Raw genomic sequence first — 23,059 nt, 5'->3', positions numbered from 1 at the left:
AGGGTTTTCTCTCATGCAGTCTGCAGCCTATAGGGCAGCTCTTGTGATGCTGCGCTGTGTGCGGAATCAAAGCGCAGGCGTCGAGTCGGGAGGGAGCCTATCTTGCGCAGACTGGGTAGCTTTACTGTACATGGCCATTGATACCGCTGTGGATGGATGCAGCCGCTGTTGTAAATGAGAATGGCGAGGACAGCAAATATAACGCGCCGAGTTATCTCTGCTTGACACCCGAGAACGTTTCTTCAACCATCATCGGGTCTTTTATTTTGATTTTTGAATTAAAAGACGCTTCTTGAATTCAGCCGAATCTCGCCTTGACAGCCCGCACCGATGGTTTTCATTTGACACAAAGCAGACAGGCGGCTTCTCCTAATAAACAGTCGGGAAGAAAAGCGGGTCATTATGACCTTAGTATCCGTCAGTAAAAGAAAACCACCGGATTGCTTTTACGCGGCAGCGCTCTGCTTGCATCTCTTGCTTTGGATTTCACGATCCGTGTCCGGAGAGGAGCAGCATCAGTTCAGCGTTGAGGTAAGATTTTTTTTTTTCCTCTCTTTGCACGGCCTTCCCTCCTCCTCTCCTCCACATCATCTGCCTCTGCGTGGAAAAACAACATATATGCAGGCTGGATCAGCGCACTGTGGCTCTGTAGGATCATGATGGAGACATTATGAGCTGCAAATAAAAATGTTTTTGCTCCTTGGATCCTTCATTTATAGTGAACCAGCTCAAATGAGGATGTTACATTGCGGTGCTTGAACTAGATATGATGCTTGTTTTCCCATTGAAGGTGTTTTCATGGCAGGTCATCATGAGGTGAGGCTGGGAGATGTTTTGACAGCATCATATAGTGTTAAAGAAGATTAAACATTTACAAGTTGAATAATAGGATTTGCTAGTTCGTACCTGATTAATTGATGTCATTTCCATCCTCACCACAGGCTGCACCCCCCCCCCAGCTCCCTCCTCCTTCCACTCTGGAGAAATTAAACGCTGAAACTGACAGTAACACACACGCATCATTATTCAATTTAATGCCTCGCTTCAGTCCGTCCATGGATCTGTCTAAAAATCACTGTCTATAGACAAAACACAAGCCACAGAGACAAGACGAGGATGAACAAGAGGTTTAGATGAGCAGAGAAGGAAAAATTGGGGAGCAATGGGGAGGGATGGACAGAGGAAGCAGATCAGCTCCAGATGAAGTGGACACACCTGGACCTGATGTCTTTAGGTCTGAGTCTGGTGATGTTTTTTGTATGCATTAACCCCCAGTCTGGTTTCGTAGAGGATGAAAAGAGGACTGGGCCGCAGTCTTTCACATGCACACACACCAACCGGAAGCTGCAAAGACACAAACACTTGACTGCTCTCACCGTCAGTGCTTCCTCAGCTTCTGGTGAATACATTTAAATCTAAAGCCCTGCCGAGTGGACCGTTTCTAACGATGCACATTTTCAATTCTGCTGACCAGCTCCTATAAGCATTCCAGGCTCACTGTAGAGGCTTGACCATAAAGGAGTAAGATGATAAATAACAGTCGGTGCAGGGCATTGGGTGGTATGAGATTCTCACTGCATAATAATCCTGAATAAAAATATTTGTACAAAAATGTCAAATGAGAACATCTAACAGCCCCCCCCCCCCCAAGAAAAAAGAGCAACAATCATTCCTTTTGCTGTTCAAAAACACAAAGTGCCATCAGAAAGTATTCACTCCCCATCGGTTTTTGCACTTTTTTTTCTTACTCCATAGTCTTATTCTAAAACCAGTTTGAGTGAATTTCAAATTATTTTAAATACAGTTTATATTTATACCATTAATTCAAGACAACTGTCATCTGAAGACCCTTTTACAAGACAAACACTTGTAAAAGGGTGCACTCAGTTTACATTCAGAAGTGTTTTATGAAAACATACCAATCATATAAACAGGTTATAATTCTTACATTCCGATTCAATCCCAGTTACAATACAATGCAGTTAAAATTTAGTTTACATTGTATGATAGTCCATACAGTGTAAACTGTGTTTTCAGAGATTGATTTGTAACTTTATATTAAAAAATGCAATTAACCAAGGCGGATATGCTGACTTTGGTATATAGGGCTTAAGCTCAAGTGCCCCTGATTTCCATTGACATGCTTCTGTAACCTGATCCAATATGCTTAGTTGACTGAACTTGAATTGGAATGGAAACCAGTGGACTACATAAAGTCAGTGGAAACCAAGCAATGAAGTTTCAAGGGAATTTTTTTCTAGGCCTCCAAGTTCAGAGCGTTCTGAAAATAACAATGTTGTCTATTATTTACAAAATATTACAAAACCTCCAGAACCCTCTCTAGATTAAACTGAGTTATTATGGAACAAGACCCTTTGCCACAGGGTACAAAGAACTCAAAAGTCGCTAAAGTGAAGATTCAGTCTTTCTTTGTGGAAATAGAAGAACCATCTAGAAGTTCAATTACTGCTAACACGCTCCATTTATCAGGCTTTGTGGTAGAGTGACCTGGCGGAAGCCAACACTCACTAAACGGCTCATGACAGCTTATTTAAGTTCTGCCTAAAAGCACCTTAGAGACTGTCAAACCATGGCAAAAATAAATAAATAAATAAATAAATAGTGTCACTGAACTGTATAAACAAGCTGATTTCACCTGGTTGGGCTACCTGCTTGGGGGCTGCATGGTGGAATGGTTGTTAGTGCTATTGCCTTGCAACAAGAAGGTCCTGGGTTTCATTCCAGGCCTGCAGTCTCTCTGCATGGAGTTTGCATGTCACGCCAATGCATGCATGGACTCTCTCTGAGTACTGCAGCATCCAAGGTTCACAATATGCATGTTATTTTGATTGGTCTTATTAAATTATCCTTAGAAGTGTGTGCATGATTGTTTGTTTCCATGGTATCCTGGCAACCTGTGCAGGTTGAACTCTGCCTCTTGCTTTGTGATAGCTGGAAGTAGGTGCCCTCCCCCTTGCAACTCCATACAGATAAGCAGGTACTGACAATGGGAGAGAATCAGCTTGGGAACTCAGTCAACATTTACACGTGGTACTCACATGGGCTGGACATGGGCAGGAAACTGGGCCACGTAAGGGATTGTTCATGGGTTACATAATGTCCCCCATGTAAATTGCCTGTATACATTTGATGCAAGAGAAGTCTTTAAAAAAGATGGAGACTGATTATGTTACTTAATAGTTTTTCTCTAAAATCCATTTAAGACCCTCATAAAACTTGCACAAATCTTCTTACTGATATGAGTTTTATTTGGTGAACCAAAGTGGGTTCTAAGAAGCTCATTGCGATTTCAACCTTGTACGCACTAAGAAAACAAAAGTATGTATGGGGTTCATGCATTTGGATGGACATATGGGCTGAACTGTCTAATTTTAGAGTGTTTTTCTGGGTTAAATAATGAGGACTCCCCAATCTGAAACACATATAAAAATCAACCCATCGACCTTTGGAGGAAGGTGGTCACTGCTTCAAGACACCCATCTTCATACTTCATATATAGTGTTTTGATCTCCACCTTGGTAGAAATCTGTCTTCATTAATGTTTGTCTGTTAGCAGGTTTTTGCCAATTCTGTCAACATGGATTTAATCAGCTGAAGGGAAGCTGAAGTGCAGACAAAGGATGTACCCATTATATTTTGGAGCAGATCCAGATCACTTACACTTGTAAGACTTTGTCATTGAACTTCTCTCGCTCCCTCTCTAAGTGGTCTACTAATCTTCCAAGAGACTGGAAGAGGAGAGTGGAACTTAAAGTATATAAGTTTACTTTGATTTTTTTTTTCAAAGTAAAGCTGAATTTTTCTGAAAAGTTAACATTGGATATAAACCGTTACTTAACTAGTAGCCAGGCAATATGATAAAGCACAACAAAAACGGCAACTTTTGCATTAGGGCGTTGTTTCCAAAACTCCTCAGCTTATCACCAACATAACACTGGAAGAGACTTAGGATCCAGATTAGTGCTTAACTTTACAAGAATTCACTTGCCGGTAAAAGAAAGACCACCATAAATCCAAATATTAAACTAATCTGTCTGAAAATAGTGTCTTTATTTCTTGAAGGGAATTATAGCAAAATCTGCTTTTTAAATAGGGTTAGTAATCGTTTTCTAAAGTGAAACCTAAGTCCTCTGTTGGCGGTTTGTGACCCAAGTTTGGGAAACGGTTGTCTTGTTTCAGCTGATACTGCAGCCTCTCCACTTTGTTGCCGAAACCAGATGCAGTGTTTTGTGGCTTAAATCATTAAAGTCAACCCTGCAAAATCAGAAATAATACCTTGTGTTATGCAAATCTGTCCTAAAACTGCAAGGTAAGAAGACCCACTTCATTGTATCATACCCATATAGACTTCCACGGGACATCATTAAAAAAAAAAAAAAAACTTTGGGAACAACCTTTCAGGGCATTAGAATGGACTTTTATTTACTTAAAGTTATTTCAACAAAGTTATTTTTTTCTCATTTGATTGCAGTGGTATTTGAAGCTTTAAGCAAAGCAACATTGCAGTGGAGGAATGTTTGTGGTCTGTATTTATGCAGCATAGACAACATGAATAGAGTGTTTGAAATAAGCATTCCTCTAACAAACATTTCTTTCACTTTTATATTTAAAGTAGCTTTTTATTGTAGCTTTGTATTTTTAATTTCATATCTGATTAAACCTATGTAAATTGCAATGTTCTTTGATGGGATTATGTTTTTATTTTTTTTTTTTTTATTTTTTATCTTACCCCTTGCAGGGATGGCTACAGAGGTATGGATACCTTCCCCACACAGAACCAGGAATGTCTGTCCTGCGCTCAGCCAAAACCATGCAGTCAGCCATTGCTGCTATGCAGCGCATCTACGGTCTCAATGTCACAGGGACGCTGGATGAGACAACCAAGGAGTAAGTGGACACATGACATGTGTTGCAGATGCACAAACACAACCCGTGCAACACAAACACCTTAATAAGACACATGATGCCGCTTGAGAATTCTGAAAATTTGAGTCTGAAAAGCCTGTTTTTTTTTTTAGAAATACCAGTAGGAACTATGATTACCTTAATGAGCTGCTCAAGGACAGATACAGATTTTTTTTTTTCACCTCCCACCCCCTCCTCTTCACCTTCACCTGAAACAACACCAGGTGAAGGTTTTAACACTTTTCCCTCTTCTCGTTTTGCATGATCATGCAGTGATATCACTCTAAGGTGAGAACTAATGTTTTTGCCATTCTATTGTGTTTGTTCAGTAGTTGTGATAAATTATGTTGTACGAATGAGAACTGTAGTCTTAGAAGTAGTTTAGCAGTGTTTTTGCATCCATTTTTTTCTTCTTTGGCCGTTGTGGTTCAGTGCCCGAGAAGAGAACTGACGAGTTCACTTCTGCGCTTTGTGTCATTATATAGAGTGCGAACTGTGATGGAAAAAATGCTGAATGGAACATTGACTTTTTTTTTTTTCCCTTACTTTTTAGGTGGATGCAGAGGCCACGTTGTGGAGTTCCAGATAAAATTAAAAGTGCCACAAGGTCAAGAAGGAGGAGATACGCGCTGACAGGGCAGAAGTGGCAGCGTACGCACATAACCTACAGGTGAGAGACAGAAACATCAGCTGTGACGGCCGGCAAGTTTCTTCAGATTTATTACTTTCCCCATATAGCATTTTATTTCAATAGTGTTTCAATCTAGCATAATTTTTTTTGTTTGTTTATTTTGTAATTTTGTTTTTATTAACTTGTGTATTTAAAAATATGTTTCTTATTTTATTTTTAATACATTTTGAAAATTTTGTTCGTTCTTTTCATTTTATTTACTTTTACACCATTTATTCATATATATTTTTGCTGCTTCTGACCACCTGGGGTTGTATGCTGCCATGTTGTCATAGAGACTGAACAAATATGTTGCTTGTGCGGGGGGTATTCGCACATGCACATAACAACAGATTAACACCTAAATTGTGTGTTGCGTGTGTGCTGCTCATTGTATAAATAGCATGTAGCACAGTTAAAAACAAATTAGGATGTGTTTTGAACCATTACACAATTTCTTTCCCGTTCATTAAGCTAAACAAACTGCCCTCACCCTGATATATGAAACTGGGAGAATAAACTATCCACAATCTCAGCAGAAATTGTGAAACTCATCTTATCTGCTATAATTAAGCTTTGGGTTTTAATGGGCCTGAGGAGGACTGATAAACGGGTCTGCAGCACAACCGCAAATTGACAGGTTACAGCAGTAATAGATGATAACACTGCCAATTTATTTAAATCCTTCCTTGCTTGCTCACTGAATTTGAATTGATGAGCCACCTCGTCTAATGGAATGTCAATCAGTGCTGAGCCGGTGCTGCCGCCGCCGCTGCCCGAGCTTTATTCACGAAAATGAGTGGATAGAGAGAGAGAGAGGAGGGAGAAGATGATTTCCCCCTTCCTCTCTGCCTGCCAGGGACTGATAACGACTGCTGTGTTAAAAGTTCAGTGAAAGCTGTTGGTCTTTAAATAGTTGTGTCAAGTGTTACTTTTTTACCCAGTGTCGCTTCATTCTAAAAACTGGAAATATTCACTCCAAATTAATGAGCTAAAAACTCAAGGGGGAGAAGTGTGGAGGATCTTACTTCCATATTTTGCCAGCCTCCACCCCTCTGAAGCCTCTCAAGCAGCTTCTTGTTTGTCTTCCTGCAGCATAAAAAATATCACACCAAAGGTGGGTGCCCGGGAGACTCATGATGCCATCCGGAGGGCGTTTGATGTGTGGCAGGGTGTGACTCCCCTGCGCTTCGAGGCCGTTCCATACAGTGCCCTGGAGACTGGCAGGCGTGACGTGGACATCACCATCATCTTCGCTTCTGGCTTTCACGGTGACAGCTCGCCCTTCGATGGGGAGGGCGGATTCCTCGCCCATGCCTATTTCCCAGGGCCTGGCATAGGAGGGGACACACACTTTGATTCAGATGAGCCCTGGACCCTCGGAAACCCCAACCATGACGGTGAGAAGGGAATGTAAACGAAAATTATTATTTTGTTTGTAAATTATTAAAGTGACTTACAAACAAAAATCTGAAAACTGCGGTATATGTTCCCAGCACCCTTTACTCTGATACACCTAAATAAAACCCAGTGCAATCAATGCCCTTCAGAAGTCAACAAATTGTTAAATGTTAATTTAATCAAAACAAATGTTGCATCATGGGCATGATTGCGTCACGGATCACTATTCAGTGCATCATCTAAAAATCGAATGAATAATCTGCAAAATGCTATGTTGCACAAAACTAACTGTATTATTAAAGCACCATCTCTATGGTGGAACAAAGGTGATGGGATGTGTCCCTGCAGCAAGGAAGCTAGATGGAGCTGTATATAGAAAAATCCTTAAGGAAATTTATTTGAAGCTTTAAAAGAACCCCAATGTGTTCCTGGGTTAGAATGGCTAAGTCAAAGTAATGGTCCAAATTTAATTGAGAATCTAATATCAATCCTTTTATTGATATCAAATTTGTTTGAATTAGTGCATAAAGAAGAAGGTGGAAAAATATCGATCTGTGAAAAGCCGATATAGACATAGACCAAAGGACTTGCAGGTGGTTATTTAATTGATTTGACTCGGGGAGGGCTGAATACTAATGCATGCCACACTTTTCAGATTTTGCTTGTAAAAATATGTTGAAAGTGTCACTGATATAAAAGCACAATAAACTATAAGAAGGTTTGTGGTCACAACTTGTCTAAATTAGAAAAGAAAGAAATGCATCAATGCTAGAAATAATAGAGAAGGAGAGAAGAGACAACGGCAGAGAGACAGACGACAAAGACGATGGAGAAATAAATAACCCTGAGAGGAAGAGGTGAGGAAAGCAAACAGTAAAAAGTGCAGTCTTGTGGAGAGATGGATAAGAAGTGATGGATGCCAGATCAGGGAAGTACAGATGGCCTGGCTGGAGGGTGTTATGAGAACGACGGTATCGCAGGGCAGAGTGTGAGGGACGCTCAGCCAAAAACAAAGAACGCTAAGATGTGTTTGATGCGGCGCCGCTCTATAAAGATGCATCCCCCCATCTGTCAGGACTTTGGTTTCTGTCTGTATAATAAGCTCTTCAGATGACAGGATAGAGAGCGCTGCTATTTTAGGACTTTTGCTTTTGCTGGCACATGATTATGGTTATCCACATTTGTTGAATTTGATGTAGCTGAGCGGTTGCAGTGGCACGGCTCAGAGAGGAGAATAGGATACCTTTTTGAGGCATTCAACCAAACACTCCCTAATTACTCTACCTATGGGGTAGAAGGCTTGTGAAAGCACCACCAGGCAGTTTCGCTATTATCCAACTGCTGGGCACAAACTTTCTCCCCTTCCATTAGAGAGGGAGGAGGGCTGTGGCTTGCATTGTGTTTGTGCAGGAATACCACTTGCCACCCATCAGCTCCTTTCCTTTGCTCTCTCTTTTTGTTCTCTAATGGTAATAGTCTTAGACTCCCAAGTCAGATGCATGCTCGCCCCTGAGCAGCATGCCATTGTCATCCATTTGGAGCTCTGACGCTAAAGGAGGGGAAAAAAAAGCTCCTGTCTCAGCATGTGTGCCAAGGAAGCTGCACCATCTTTAATGCGTTTTCACAGCAGTGGATGTGTAAATGCTGCATGTTGACATGTGTGCTAATGGTAGCTCCAGTCTGTCTGCAAGGAATCCTTGTGGGGCGTTTTCGCATATCGGTGGCAGTGGTTGGTTGGATGAGGTGAAAGTGGGAGAGGGGAAAGTGTAACCTTTTTGCTGCTGGCTGAGGGTCAGTGGTGGTTTGATGCCGCGCTCCTGGCATGAGTGCATATCATCCTCGCAAAGGGCAACCGTCTCTTCGGGACAGGTTCAGTCACTGTTTGTACATAAGAGTTGTAATTCCTCCTAAATCAGACTGACACTCTGAGCTGACTGCATCCACTGGTTGTGACATTTTTACTTTTGCATCTGTCTTCGTGTGTGTGTGTGTGTGTTTCGGCAACACACAGCGGCTCTTGGCCGACATTTTTTTTAATGCTCAGGCGCATTACGTACATGTCCTTGGCAAAAAACATGAATGTGTGTCCTTCTGCTTTTTCGAGCTGAGGAGAAAGTCTTGCTGCTTCATGATTCACTTCCAGTAATCTTAACTCATAATGTTTTGCACAATTTTTTTTACAACTGTGGAGCAGGGAAAGCGAGTAATTATTTTCATTTTGTGGCTTATGTATTTTAATTATTTGTGTGAAAAACCATAAAAATACAACAAAATTAAATGCTTAAAATATGAAGTGTGCAGGATTGCTAAAACGCTCAGCTTAAACAAGCAGGTAAAAACTACAACATTTTCGAAATGCGTGGGGAAAAAAATTAAAAGCCTTGATAACAAATATTGATTGAGTCATTCATTTGCATTAAAATGGTTGATTTGCTGTCTGTCGCTAAATGCTTAGTTCCCAAATGGACACACTCTTCACAGCATATGTGCAAAAATAATATGAATCAATATGTGTTAAAAATTAGTCATAGAAGTAACCAGCTCTAAATAAAAATAATACAAAGTGTAAAAATAAATCCAAATGCAAACGCAGTGTCTCATTGCCTGGAGCTGAGAGATATAATGCCTTATAAAAGTATTCATGTCCCTTGAGCTTTTCCTGAATACATGACCTTACAGCAGCAAACTTCAATGCATTTTATGAGGGCTATTTTTGATGCACCATTGCAAATGATCATATAAATGTGGAATTGGAAAGAAAGTGAACCACTGTTTTAAAATATTTTAACATATACAATCAGAAAAATGTAAATTGTACTTTCTTCCAGCCCCTCTATACTGATACCCCTAAATAATATTCAGTTAAACCCTTTTCCTTTGTCCATCATACCGATATTTAAGACCTGGCCATTTATCTAGGCTTAAAAGGATGAAGAAGAAGTGCAATAATTAGAGAAGAAGTCAAGATACACGGTAGCTTACATGTTAGAACGTAAACACACGGGACACGGACACTGGTCAGAGTTGATGAGAAAAATCATGGAGATGAATAAAGTACAATCCTGAAAAAAAAAAACAAAACTTTTGGACACACTCTTGGAACATATGGTGGGTAAAGAAAACAACATGGTTTTGGAGACAAGAACCAACTTTTTGAATGTTGAAAATGGTTTTTATCAAATTTTTTTAGCCTAATCATTATTTACGGATATTGTGTCATTTTTTTTCTCTCTCTCTCTTAGAGGGAATGCCATGTCTTTTACATTTGGTATGTTCTGAAATCTACTTAGACAGCCTCTTGCTGTCTATTTGATTTGGGTAAATACACATCAAATAATTGATGTGTATTTACCCACATCAATTATTTGATGTGGGTAAATACACAAGAGTCAATTTCTAACATTTAGACTTTCGTAAAGTCTGTTTATGTTGTCCTGGATATAATCAAGGATTTAGATTCTCACTGCAGATCTTCTCTTCCCTTCTCCAGGAAATGATCTGTTCTTGGTTGCAGTTCATGAGCTGGGGCACGCCCTTGGCCTTGAGCACTCAAATGACCCCACTGCCATCATGGCTCCTTTCTACCAGTACATGGACACAGAGAATTTCAAACTACCTCAAGATGACTTGCAGGGAATCCAGAAAATCTATGGTAATGTACCACAATACAATCTCCTTTGAAATAATAAATCATTAAGTAACAGTTTGTATGAGTTAAGAGTTAAGCTGTTCCAACACTTTATTAGAGATGCACCACATCACAAAACATCAAATTGCAAAGCTCTGAAACTTCGTCAACATTGCAACTGCTGCTGCGTCAGTCATGCTGGGTTGAATGCCAGTAAACAGCATTTGTCAGCTGCTAAAGAGGTCAGCCAATCTGTGTTTTTCAAAGCAACATGAGTCAACTAACAGATTGCAAAAGAGGAAAATAATCAGTGCCAAAAGAAATGGTTGCATTGGTTAAAATATCTATCAGCGGGGACAGTCTTTGAAATTGCTAAATATCATAAAAGCACAGCAGTGAAGTTCTGATTCACAGGAACAGGTTGTAACACTGCAGTTTGTATTTATAGGACCACCAGATAAAGCTCCACAGCCCACCAGTCCTCCGCCTACAGTTCCACCTCCTCGTTTCCATCCGCCCTCAGACCCCCGGAAACACGACCGCCATGCCAGACCCCATCGCCCTCCGCAGGGGTCCAAGCCGTCTAACCCCAACTCCAAACCAAACATCTGTGACGGAGGCTTCAACACTCTGGCCATCCTACGCCAGGAGCTGTTTGTCTTCAAGGTAAAGCGAATTATCACCATGAGGAAAGCATTCCTGCTGACGTTTCAGCCACGTCAGGTAACAACAATTTTGCATGGTTTGTTTCTGCAGGACCAGTGGTTCTGGAGGGTACGGGACAATTCAGTGGTTCCGGGCTACCCCATGCCAATCAACCACTTCTGGCAAGGCTTGCCTCCCAAAATTGATGCAGTGTATGAAAACAGTGAAGGGAAGTTCGTCTTTTTTAAAGGTAATATAAAGTATATATTTGTGAATTGAATTGCAGGGAATTGAAGCAAGATGATTGACTTTTTTTTGTTGTTGTTGTTGTTTGCAAACAAACATCTAAACACTTTGTTATGGATTTGTAATAAGCCCTTCAATTCAAATGTCAATGTCAACTAATTCATAAAGTCCACAACAGCATAGTTTAATCTCAGCATATATGCAGCTGTTCTGTAAAGGCCTCAGGCTTATTATAAGCTATGTACTTCTCACAGAACAGTGCTCAATCCACAAAATAAAATGTACACTGCTCAAAAAAATAAAGGGACACTCAAATAACACATCCTAGATGTGAATGAATGAAATATTCTCATTGAATACTTTGTTCTGTACAAAGTTGAATGTGCTGACAACAAAATCACACAAAAATCATCAATGTAAATCAAATTTATTAACCAATGGAGGCCTGGATTTGGAGCCACACACAAAATTAAAGTGAAATGTTCCCTTTATTTTTTTTGAGCAGTATATATAGTCTGGAACCTATCTAGATATTACTGTCCACCTAAACTAACAGGCTAAGCAAGGAGTATCGAGAATTGATCAGAGAAGCAGCCAAGTCGCCCATGGTAACTCTGGAGGAGCTGTAGAGATGCAAAAGTCAGATGGGAGAATCTTTTGACAGGACATTAATAGTTACAACCTCCATCAGTCCTTGACAACTTTTCTGATGAAGCCCACAAGTCATCTCGTCTGTCACAATATATGTAGCGGTCACAGAGATACAGAGGTCAGAATCGGCCAGCTTTTCAGCTGCTACAGACAACCCAAAAGATTTGTAGCTGTATTTTCAGCAAAAGTTGGTCCTACAAAGTTTGAGAATTCTGGTTTGCAGATATGTACTAAATACTTTGCAGATTTTTTATTTTTTTTATTTTTTTTTTTTATTGAGCACAATGTATAATTTTTTCTTCCAATTGTTTGTCACATGAAATCTCAGACAAATACATTAAAAAAAAAAACATTAAAGTGTGTGGTTGTAATGTGACAGTGGTGTTGGTGCATTAGTAAAATATCAATCTGAAAACATCTTGACTGATACAACTTGAACTGTCAGCTCTTAAACACACAATATCTTCTTTGCTACTTGGAAACCAGAGTGGTTCACCCTGGGCTTTCTAGACGTCTGCATGGTTGGAGAATGGGTGTAGGTCCCAGAGAGACATCCGTCCATCAGACAGATTAACATGACATCTGTCACCCAGTGGGATCAGAGAGCCTCATGCTTTATTTATTCACTCTGAAGGACTTAACCATGTGCGTACTCGTGGGTGTGTGCACGTGAGCGTCTAGCCACCTAGCACTCACACAAGCACACGCAAACACTGCACCACAACAGCTTTCTTCCCTCGGCCCGAGGCACTTATGATCAAATTGAATTAAACGCAACAATAACTTCAATAAGACTCAAAACAACGAGACTCAGCAGAGCTGCCTTCAGAGCACCATCAAGCTTACATTCTGTGCTGCGAAGATAATCTTTAAACGAGCTTATGAAACATCTGGTCTGTGAAATCTCATGAAGGAAAAATAACCCACAAAGAGGGGCATGAACAAGCAGGAATCTTGCAGTTTATTATTATTTTTTTATTATTATTTGGTGTGATTCCAGGTTGTTGCGCTTACTAACCGTGTTTCTGTGTTTCAGGAAACCGTTTCTGGGTGTTCAAGGACCGGCATCTTCAGCCTTCCTACCCTCAGGACATTTCTCTGTTCGGTAGCGGCATGCCCACACAGAGTATCGAGACGGCCGTCTGGTGGGAAGATGTCGCTAAGACCTACTTCTTCAAAGGAGACAGGTTTGTTTGCATCATTAGTTCCAGTGCCAGTTTTTCACTTCACTTCACTTCGTCTTTGTCCCCCACAAGGGAAAATTTGGAGCACAGCGGCAGTCAAAGACAGTCGAGGCATAATCCCCACGTCAACAAGTAATAAAATGTTCCAGAAGTTTTAATTGTGCTCGGGACAAAAAGCATTTGTACTGATTGCGCCTTATGGTTTGTCTGTGTTTGACTTGAGGGAAGGGAAACACTCCTCTAAATGTGGGTGGTCTCTACTGGCTAGGATGGTTTTGGCCTTTTTAACAACTTGTATGTTCCAGTCATCCTATAGGGGCGCTGTTGAAAATCAATTGCAGCTGCTTTAGCCAATATAATATTATATCAAAATAAACTAATTAAAACATGTAAAAGAAAAATCTTTTATTTCATTTTAGTATTTCAACTTATGAATTACAAAAGGAGACCTATACTGACTTACTTTGAAGACAAGACGAGCAAATAAAGCCCAAGCTGTGTTTTAAAGAATCTCTATGTGAAAAGTTTTATTCCTGATTTCACCTGAGTGCATTTTTTTTTGTAGCCACAGAAGAGATACTCAAGTTTAACTTTAACAACTTGAAGTTTTTTTTTTTTGTTTTTTGTTTTTTTTATGGGGCCAGGTGTTAGCTTAGTTCAAAGGAACTTCAAAATTATTTTTGTTGTCTCTCCAGAATCCCTAAAGCAGAAGATCCGTTGTTTATTCACGTGCGTCAGAGCCGTTGTACAGTATGAGAATATGCCCGTCTGACTCACATGTTCAGCTGCTGAGATAAATCATATCCTGAAAGGTCACAGGACGCTGTGGATGGAGCTGACAAAACACTTTGTCATCTCCTTCCACAGATTCTTCCATTTAATAAAAGAGGGACGTTGTGCGGATAATTTTAAAGTTGATTTTATCACTCAGCGGGGATGTGTGACGGGGGGCTGATGGTGCTCTAATTCAAATGGCTTTTTTTATCTATAGTTTTACGGGTTTGCACAGCAGCAGCGTGTGAGCACTCTCAAAAACTTCTGAGGCTAATCTGCATTGCAGATAGACACGCCGTGGATGACTGATTGATTGGAGTCAGCTAATGGTCTTTTTTTCTGAAAAGTACCATCATATCAGTTGGAGTAATTCTGTCTAACTACAGATAAATTTAACTTTTTTTTTTTTTGTTTGTTCTGGGATAAAATAATGACTCCACCCGTTTAAATATTTATATAAGGAACACTTATTACCAGGTTGCTTAAATCCTGTATACTTACACATTTAAAATTTTGCATAGGAAGTAACATCTCATTAATAACTAGAGTAAGAACAAATGTTCATGTTTAGTTTGCAAACTTAGACCTTAAATTAGCTCTCATCTCTTCACTAAGCAAGAGTTTAACACGAGTCCATTAGAAATATAAAAGGAAGCTTTAATAAAACATGCCAAAGCACTCAGATCGAACCGTTAAAAACACATCTGATGAAATTGTAGCATTCAGTTTATTGCCTTTGCAAACTAAAACACAGGGGGATATGGTTGATAAAAGTAAGTTGTGTTGGAAAATCTAATAAGTTAGTAGGCATAGAGCTGGAGAGATGCTCGAATCTATTTTTATTTGTTTAGCTCTTCACATCATCACTAGCTGCTGTCGGCAACCCTAAAGCATCCCTAAAAACAGCAACATGAACAACTACAAAATATGAAAATGCAAGCAAAAGGCTATGACTCTGCAGATAAATGCCTTACATATTTTTATCTGGCTACAAAAAAACAATTCAGCAAATTTACCTTGTTCTATTTGGGGGATATTCTGTTTCGTGTGCATCTTAGGAGCAGAGAAAGTGCAGTACCTATACACTTCATGCTTTTGTTCTAATTATATATGTTTTAAATAGTAGCGGAGAAAACTGTTCTGTCTTTGTGAGAACAGAGTCTTTGTCCATATTGGATCAATTATGAAGTAGCAGACTGTTGGTATTTATCACTTCCTTTCTTTTTGTTTTTTAGATACTGGAGGTATAACGAGGACATGAGGACGATGGACCCAGGTTACCCAAAACCCATCACCATCTGGAAGGGCATCCCTGACTCTCCACAGGGTGCTTTTGTGGACAAGGCAAATGGTATGTGGGCTGCAAAAATTATAGGAATCTCTAAAGATCCCCATAAAATAAATATTGGAGTGGGATCAATATTAATCTTTCCATCACAGAGGGTGAAGAGGTTTTTAAGGGATGTTAAATAACTTCCAGAGCTCACTGGAAGTTGGAGAACTGCATCAAGCAAGGTTATCTTGAAAAGTTTCCGTAAAAAACATTAGACCCAATCCACATCCAAACTGGTTGTTAGGGGGAGAAAACGGGGGAAAAAATGTATTTTCTATCTTCATGTCACATATATAAATAAGATTGTGATGTTTGCTAATCTCAAAATACCTTTTTGAAAATGCCAGGAAATTTTGTTTTAAAATCTGGTGGTTTTACATCACTGACTCCTAAAAAGGCAGAAAGTCTACACAGCAATGGTTGACCGGATATGAAAGCCACCTTCTTCCATGGCCATCACAGTTCCCAGACATTTATCCTGCAGAGTTTTCTTATCTGCAGGCTCTGACCTGATGTGAGAGTTTTGTTCTTATGAGACAAAATACTGTCCTATATGCAAAAGAGGGTTGTATTGACAAAGTATAATCAGTAGTAGTACAGGGTCAATGGTGACTTTGTTGATGTTATTGTTTTCTTGTGTAGGATTTTTTTTCACACATGAATAAGAAAACTCAAATTAAAGCTTAAACCTTTTTAAAATGATCATCAATAGATTATAACAGTCATTTCATACTTGCACATTTGATGTGTAAATAAATGTGGACATGAAGTAGTCCCTGGATTTTAATAACATTTTATCTTTACCTTTCTTCTCTCTGGAAGCAATAATAGTTGGAGCTCCAAACTAAAGATAGACAATCAAAAATACCAGAGGAAATATTGAAAAAGTTGGACAGCTATATTAAGTATTAAGTAAGGATATAAATAGTTTTTAACACGCCATTTCTGATTAAATTTAATTCGTTATCTTTGTGTGAATTGATACTCCTTTTACATGTTTTGATCTTTTAAGAGATTTAGTTAATTGGAGCTTAAATATATGTTAGCATATTGATATTAGCTAATACATATTTATTAGCATTGTACTGAAAAATGTTTTCAATCTCACTGTATTGTCGTCTACTCTAAAAACAACTTTGCCATATAATAATATAGCCTTCATTGTATTCACTTTAAATTCAATCTGTGATGAAAGAACTAAACTTTAGACCTTGTATTTAATTTAGTTGTTTTTTGAAAAGTTTAATTTGTTTCTGCCTTTTTCAACTTATTTGATGACATTTGGATTGTTAATTTTATGTGATAATTTTATGCTTGTAAATTTGCGGTTCACTTTTCGATGATGGATTTTATAGTAATAGTTTAATAGATATGTTTTCCATCTTCAGAAGGATTTTATGCCTAAAATCTCAGCATGAAAGTATATTATCAGACAAAAGGCAAACAGTAAGCCAGATAAAGTTTTGTAGTTCAACATAATGACATCCCACTCGCAGTGCATCACTTGACAGCAAAATAACTGAACCGGGCACCATTAAGTCTACCATAACAAGACTAATATTTAATAATCTTAACAAACTCAATTTTTCCCCCTTTATTTTCATATCTCCATTGCAGGTTTTACCTACTTCTACAAGGGAAAAGAGTACTGGAAGTTCAACAACCAGCTGCTTCGCGTGGAGCCCGGCTACCCCAGGTCTATTCTGAGGGACTTCATGGGCTGCGACGGCCTCCCCGCTGACCCCGACTGGGGCTGGAATCCCCCGGCGGCAGACGAAAGGCACTGTGACAACAATGACGTGGACGTTGTCATCAAACTGGACAGTGTTGGGGGTACGGAGAAGGCTGTGGCCATTGCCATTCCTTGCGTCCTGGCGCTGTGCATGATGGTCCTCCTCTACACCGTTTTCCAGTTCAGGAGGAAGAGCACTCAGCGGCACATACTGTACTGCAAGCGCTCCATGCAGGAGTGGGTCTAAGGGGACTGTTACAGTATAGAGAGCTCTGAGAAAGTCGTTACTTAAAGCCCTATAACTTGAAGGACTGTAAAGAAGTACAGTAGACGAGGTTTGCTGTTTGGGCAGATCTCAGGACAGCTGGAACATGTGAACTGTGCGCTACAAGGAAAGGAAACTATCAGCTGACCTCAGTAGATGACAGTGGCAGAGCTTCATCTTCTTTGTCCTACTAATGTGTATGTATCTGCTTTGATTTTTCTTTGGATCTCGAAATGAACTCAGTTAAGTGAGACAGAAATAATCTACCGTAAGCGGGATCTTTGTCTATCCCCGTCTCTGCACGCCGCTGAAAAAGCCCCCTAGCACTGACTTCAGAGGACAAATTAGATCTAGGCTTCTACTTTACTTAATTCAATCACCCTGGGTTGTGCTTTTTTTAGTCTAGGACCCCTGTAAAACATAATTCACCGTGAGGAGATACGAATATCATACATAAACCAAATATGACGTTTTTCTTCCAAAGAGGATTACAGCTTGATGTTGTTTTCGATCGGATATTCTTCCTCCATGGATCTAACGTTTTGGATCACACTCTGATTTTCTTTCACCGCTACTGTTCACACCTACTCATCTTCTCTGTAAGGACAGAAAAGAAGGAGCAAAAGAAACTCATGACTGTTGTGGCAGTCTGTCTCCACAACAGGGGCCAAAATAATAAAAAAAAAACACTCTGCAATACTAATGAGACTGCCTTAATCACAGATTGCTTCAATCCTTTCTCCTTCTGTTCCACTGGTGTGGAGAATGGATACTGAGTGACACAGCGGGAAGACAGAAAATGCGTGTGAAGTCATTACTACTGCCCAAAATGCAACGCTAAACCAGTAGTTGAGGACATTTCGGTCCAAAGAGGAGATCTCGAAAATGTCAGCTGCCAAAGATCAGCTTTCATTTGCGGCCTCACAAGAGAGAAAGAGAGAGAGAGAAGATTTTGTTGTGAATTTGTCTGTGTGTACGTGTGAAAGAATGAATAATCACCCTTGTTATGTAAGTACTGAGCTCTGCTATAATTTATAATTATCTATGTTGATTCACGTACTTCAAACCAGTTTAGCAACCTTTTAAGTGTTTGTGTCAGAAGAAGGCATGGGCCGGTTCCAAAGTGTACCGAGGTTTTAAACTCCTAAAGCTTTCCATCAAACCAGTTCTACTTTTAAAAGTCCTTTTAATGAGACACCTGAGAATATGCCCAGACTCACTTTTGAACTTAGGCTACTACACTGTTTTCTCACTTAGAAAATATATTAATTTGGCTACTCTGGAATATTTCTAGTTGCAAAACAAAACAAACATTTGCACCCATGGGGTGGAAACTAAAATTGTGCCAGTCTTCACTCTTACCGGTTTGATGCTATTCTGAAAATCCGAATGGCAAACTTGGAGCATTGGCCTTGATGGCAACACAAATTAATGACATCATGGAAGGTCTGCAGAACAAATAAGCACTGCACATGTTCTCTGCTGTGCTCTTGCCCTTGCACCTGCTCACCGTCTCACTTAGCGCAGTCAAAAGTAGATGAGAAATCTCTGTGCATCTGCGGAAGTCAGTTTCCGTCGTTTCTCCGGAAAGTCAGTGCGTAAATTTGGTTTGTTCGTATTGTTACACTTCCAGTGTTACTCTATAAAGGGCAGGATGGAAATAAAGGTATAATCTTTTGCACGAAAGTATGTCTAAGAAAACCTTTGATTAAATTTAGGAGATGTTTATTTTATTTTATTTTTTTAAATTCAATGTATTAAAATAAAAACAATGTGATAAAAGCAGCTCCGGAAAACATTTAAGAGACCAGTGTAAAGTTTTAAATGAGCATCTTTATGAAAGGCAGCCATTTCATCTCATTTGACATTTTTTTATGCAAACACATATATTCAAAATAGTTGATTTTATTTTGTCATTGAACAATTTTAATCATAAAATTAAGCAATGTAAATTTTGGAAAGATCTAGTTTTTCTCTAGAGTTGTTTATAGATGTAAAGATATAGACATAAATACACAAGACAATGCCATAAATGTAATAGAGCTTTATATTATTGTCACAAGAAACAAGTTTGCTTTTTGTTCAAAATAAAATCAATTGGATCAGATTTTCCATATTTGTCTTAAGTATATGTGTCACTATGGTGAAAACGTGGTGTTTTACAGAGTGCAGGACAGGCAGAGTCTCATCCCGGCCCATGCCCAACAGAGGGAATAGCGAGGAAAACGGAACAAGAGAAGGGAAAAAAAAAATCTGCTTCTTTTACTACCAGAAGCACTTAAACTTTGTTAGCTATCTATCTTCTTATAAAACTTTGAAACATTTGTTTTTTTCATTTATTTATTTTGTTTTAGCTGAATTCAACTGTTTTTGAGAAGAAAGCCTTTTTAAGCTTTACCAGGACATAATTTGTTGTTTTAATCTTACAGTTTGCTGAATTTTTGTGTTAGGGGAAAAATGTTAAACCAATATTGCCTGTGTCTTCTGTTTTCTACACTAGTAACCTCAATTAGACGCTATACAAACGAATACATATGGTCGGTTTGATTAACAAATTAACACATTACTAATGAATGTTTAGAACTATTTAAATATTGTTGGATTCCAATTGCGTATTGGAAAGTCAAAACGAGTGAAGTTAAATCTGATGAACGCAATTCTAAATATATACTATGAAACCATGATATTCATATATTCTGTACACACTTATATACAACTCAACTGTATATGTAAATCTTATATTGTTTCAGCTAACTTAATCAGCCAATGTAATGAAAGAGAAACTCTCTGTTGTAGAATGGAGTTAAAATGATCAGGAATGAGAGTTTTTAAACCATTTTTTTTTTTACGTATTATATGTACAGATGCAAATGATAACACTAATGATTGCTAGTTTAATGTCTTATTTTGGAATTGTCTTTGGAATGCCACAAATGCAAAAGTATTGTGGAGGTTGCAAAGAGCCTCTTGGCAAAGCAAAAATAGAAGTGCTAGAAATTTGCTCCCTCGGTTTAAAAAAAACTGGATTCACAAACATTTGTGTCCGTTCGTGTGTTTGAAGCAGGAATGGACTAAAAAAAATGTGTTATGATGTCTTGTGCAGTATAAAGAGAACACTGCAGTGATGTAGTGGTGTACAGTGTCCTGATGCAGCAGAACACTTGACTCCAAGACACCTGCACCATTCAAAGTGGATGTAACAGGAATTAACGTTCCACAAAATCTCTTTTACAACATGCACAGCAATTACTACAGTAAGGATATTGATTGCAAACCCCAGGAGAGAATTTCTTAAACCGAGGGAACCATTTGTTTGCTTTATTGTTTTTGTTTGAAGCCCTGAGGTTCTCCATTTATTACAGTTGTATGGTGTTTTTGGTAGATGATTTGTGATTTCTTGAATATTTGTGTTCATTGATTTTTGTTCTATTAAATCAGTGAAAGATGTTATCTTTCACCGATGTTAAGGCGACGACGCATCGAAGCAGATCAGAAGCTGAAGACGTTCTCCTATATCAGTTATCTAGAGGAGCTCTGGGTGAACTGTGGCTGATGACTCTGACATTTACTGTAGCTTTATCATTTGTAATAGATAAAAATTTACATACAGCAAAAGCTAATGCATGCAGATTTGAATTGAGACAACATTTGTCAACCTTGAACTGCTCTTCTACCCGTCTTTAGCTGAGAGGTTAAATGACAGGACTGTATTAGTAGGTTTCTGCTGGGTGTAAAAGTTCTCTTTGTTATTCCAGCTTTCATCATTAAATCTATAAACAATACGTGAAACCAGTAGAAACTGTTTTTAGATCTACAGTTTAGATCTACCCACATTGACCAGTGTAACTTGGAGAAGGGGCAAAGCCTTTACTAGGTGTTGTGCTTGATGTCGTGTGGCTTTGTTTACTAATGGCGAGGGCTCATGAGAGTGTGAGTTACACATGACCAAGAAGGAGACTTTGTACTGTATTTCTTTGCAATTATCCTTCCTCAAGTCTTGCATTGCATTAAGGGCAAGAAGTCAATAGTTGTCAATAGAATTCAGTTTGAAACATTTTATTTCAGTTCGACAGACTCTAGGTGATTGTCCATGAAGTTATACCATAGTCTACAATTCGTTTTATTTCCTTGTAGCTCTTACTCACTTAGAGGTTAGACACAGTTTTATTGCTTTATTTTGAAGTCTGACTAATTCCTGTCTTGATGTATCAATCGTGGCTGACTCTTTAGTGCTCTTTCTTTTTTTTTTTTTCCAAGTCTGTCTTGACACTTGCTGCTAAGCATTAGGGCTAATTTGGAGTGACATTAAAGGAAGCAGAGGGGACTGATCGGACAGCAGTCAGTACACCAGAGAGGGTAAAGAAGAAAAGACAAGGAGCAATCTCTGCACTCTAGATGCTTTATGCAGATATGTGAAGTTTATTCTCACAGACAAACTGTATAAGATGTTGACATTATTGCATTATATGTATATAGTGTACAAGCCAGGCTATTTGCTGTCTGTTTTGGACATTTTCTTTATTTTTTTTTTGATCTACTCCATGGATAAAGAAGATGATTTGTGTTGTAAATAAAAGAGGTGCATAATAAATCTGACTGGATGTGAGGCTCTCACACAAACACTCAGGTTCAACACTTTTTTTTAAATCCGGGCTGAACAGCAAGTTGGTCCAAACCCTCTCCACAGTATATTTTCACTTCTCTTTGTGTTTAGAATTTTTCCCTATCTTAATCTTATAAAATAGTCTTATTCAACTTGCTGTTTTTATTGTCTGTATCATTCAATCTGTTTGAAAACGCTCTACGAATGAAGCTCGACTGATCGAATGTTGAACTATCCTTTAATGCATAGTTTATTTGCACAAACTGAGATGAAGAAAAAGGAAAAACAAAATAACAGCCATCCCCATAAAATTAAATCTCCACAATAATTGTTCAACAAGAAGAGAGAGAGACAGCACAGAAAGAATAATCGTGAACTGATTGTGAACCTTGATGCAATAGAGGCACAAAATTTTATAAGCAACTAAAAACAATCAGCCTTTAGGGAAATCATTCACACATAAAAGATTTGATCTTTGTCACAGTCTGCTGATGACATCGAGGGACACTTCTCTTTATTGCAGATTTCTTTGTAGCCTTCTGCCTGGGTCAGCCCGCTTGCTTTTTTAGGTAAAAACAGCAACAACAAAAATAAATGAAATCAGTTTTGTTTTTATATTGCAGGAAATATTTACTAAGTAAAAATGAGTAAATAATTTACCATCAATTAGATCATAGAGGAGGCAATAGTCATTGGGATCGGTTTCATTCTTTGATTTTGTGGTAGAAATAGCCTGTGGACGGACACCGTATATATGTTTTAAAACAAACATGCTGCAATTTTTTTTATTTTATTTTAATTTGCAATGCAGTATCGCAAACTAACTTTAATTTTGCAGAAGGACTTTGCCGCAAGTGGGCCAAAGATGATGTGAATTTCTGTAATTTTGCCTGACTTAGGGGAGGTGTGCACTACTTCAAGCTCTTCTGGGGACTCGCTCATTATCTAAGGATCAAAACCAAGAACAAATATACCACAGTTTAATATCAACAAATAAATGT

General features: G+C 38.8%; 1 protein-coding gene across 2 annotated transcripts; it reads left to right on the top strand.

Moving 5' to 3' along the window:
* The first annotated feature begins 9 nt into the window (after positions 1-9).
* On the top strand, positions 10-22,001 carry mmp16b (matrix metallopeptidase 16b (membrane-inserted)). 2 transcript variants are annotated; one of them, XM_007548601.2, is made up of 11 exons: positions 10-531; positions 4,760-4,908; positions 5,200-5,214; positions 5,480-5,596; positions 6,692-6,996; positions 10,488-10,649; positions 11,074-11,291; positions 11,382-11,520; positions 13,204-13,354; positions 15,361-15,476; positions 17,076-22,001. In XM_007548601.2, exons 1-11 carry the CDS (start codon positions 403-405, stop codon positions 17,435-17,437), a joined length of 1,863 nt encoding a protein of 620 aa, XP_007548663.1. In that variant the 5' UTR covers positions 10-402; the 3' UTR covers positions 17,438-22,001. The 2 variants fall into 2 exon arrangements, with proteins under 2 accessions (XP_007548663.1, XP_007548664.1); XM_007548602.2 differs by lacking the exon at positions 5,200-5,214.
* The last annotated feature ends 1,058 nt before the right edge of the window (positions 22,002-23,059 follow it).

This window comes from Poecilia formosa, unplaced genomic scaffold, assembly GCF_000485575.1.
Source record: "Poecilia formosa unplaced genomic scaffold, Poecilia_formosa-5.1.2 Scaffold27, whole genome shotgun sequence".
NCBI classification, from domain to species: Eukaryota; Metazoa; Chordata; class Actinopteri; order Cyprinodontiformes; family Poeciliidae; genus Poecilia; species Poecilia formosa.
The sequence above is the reverse complement of the archived record's forward strand: the minus strand, read 5'-3'. Positions and strand labels throughout refer to the sequence as shown.

What these genes read in the sequence shown, in the direction of transcription:
- mmp16b (XM_007548601.2), top strand. Translation starts at nt 403, where the DNA reads ATGACCTTAGTATCCGTCAGTAAAAGAAAACCACCGGATTGCTTTTAC. An exon ending in AGCATCAGTTCAGCGTTGAG is followed by an intron (nt 532 to 4,759) that starts GTAAGATTTTTT and finishes TACCCCTTGCAG; the next exon opens with GGATGGCTACAGAGGTATGG. An exon ending in GAAGTTCGTCTTTTTTAAAG is followed by an intron (nt 11,521 to 13,203) that starts GTAATATAAAGT and finishes TCTGTGTTTCAG; the next exon opens with GAAACCGTTTCTGGGTGTTC.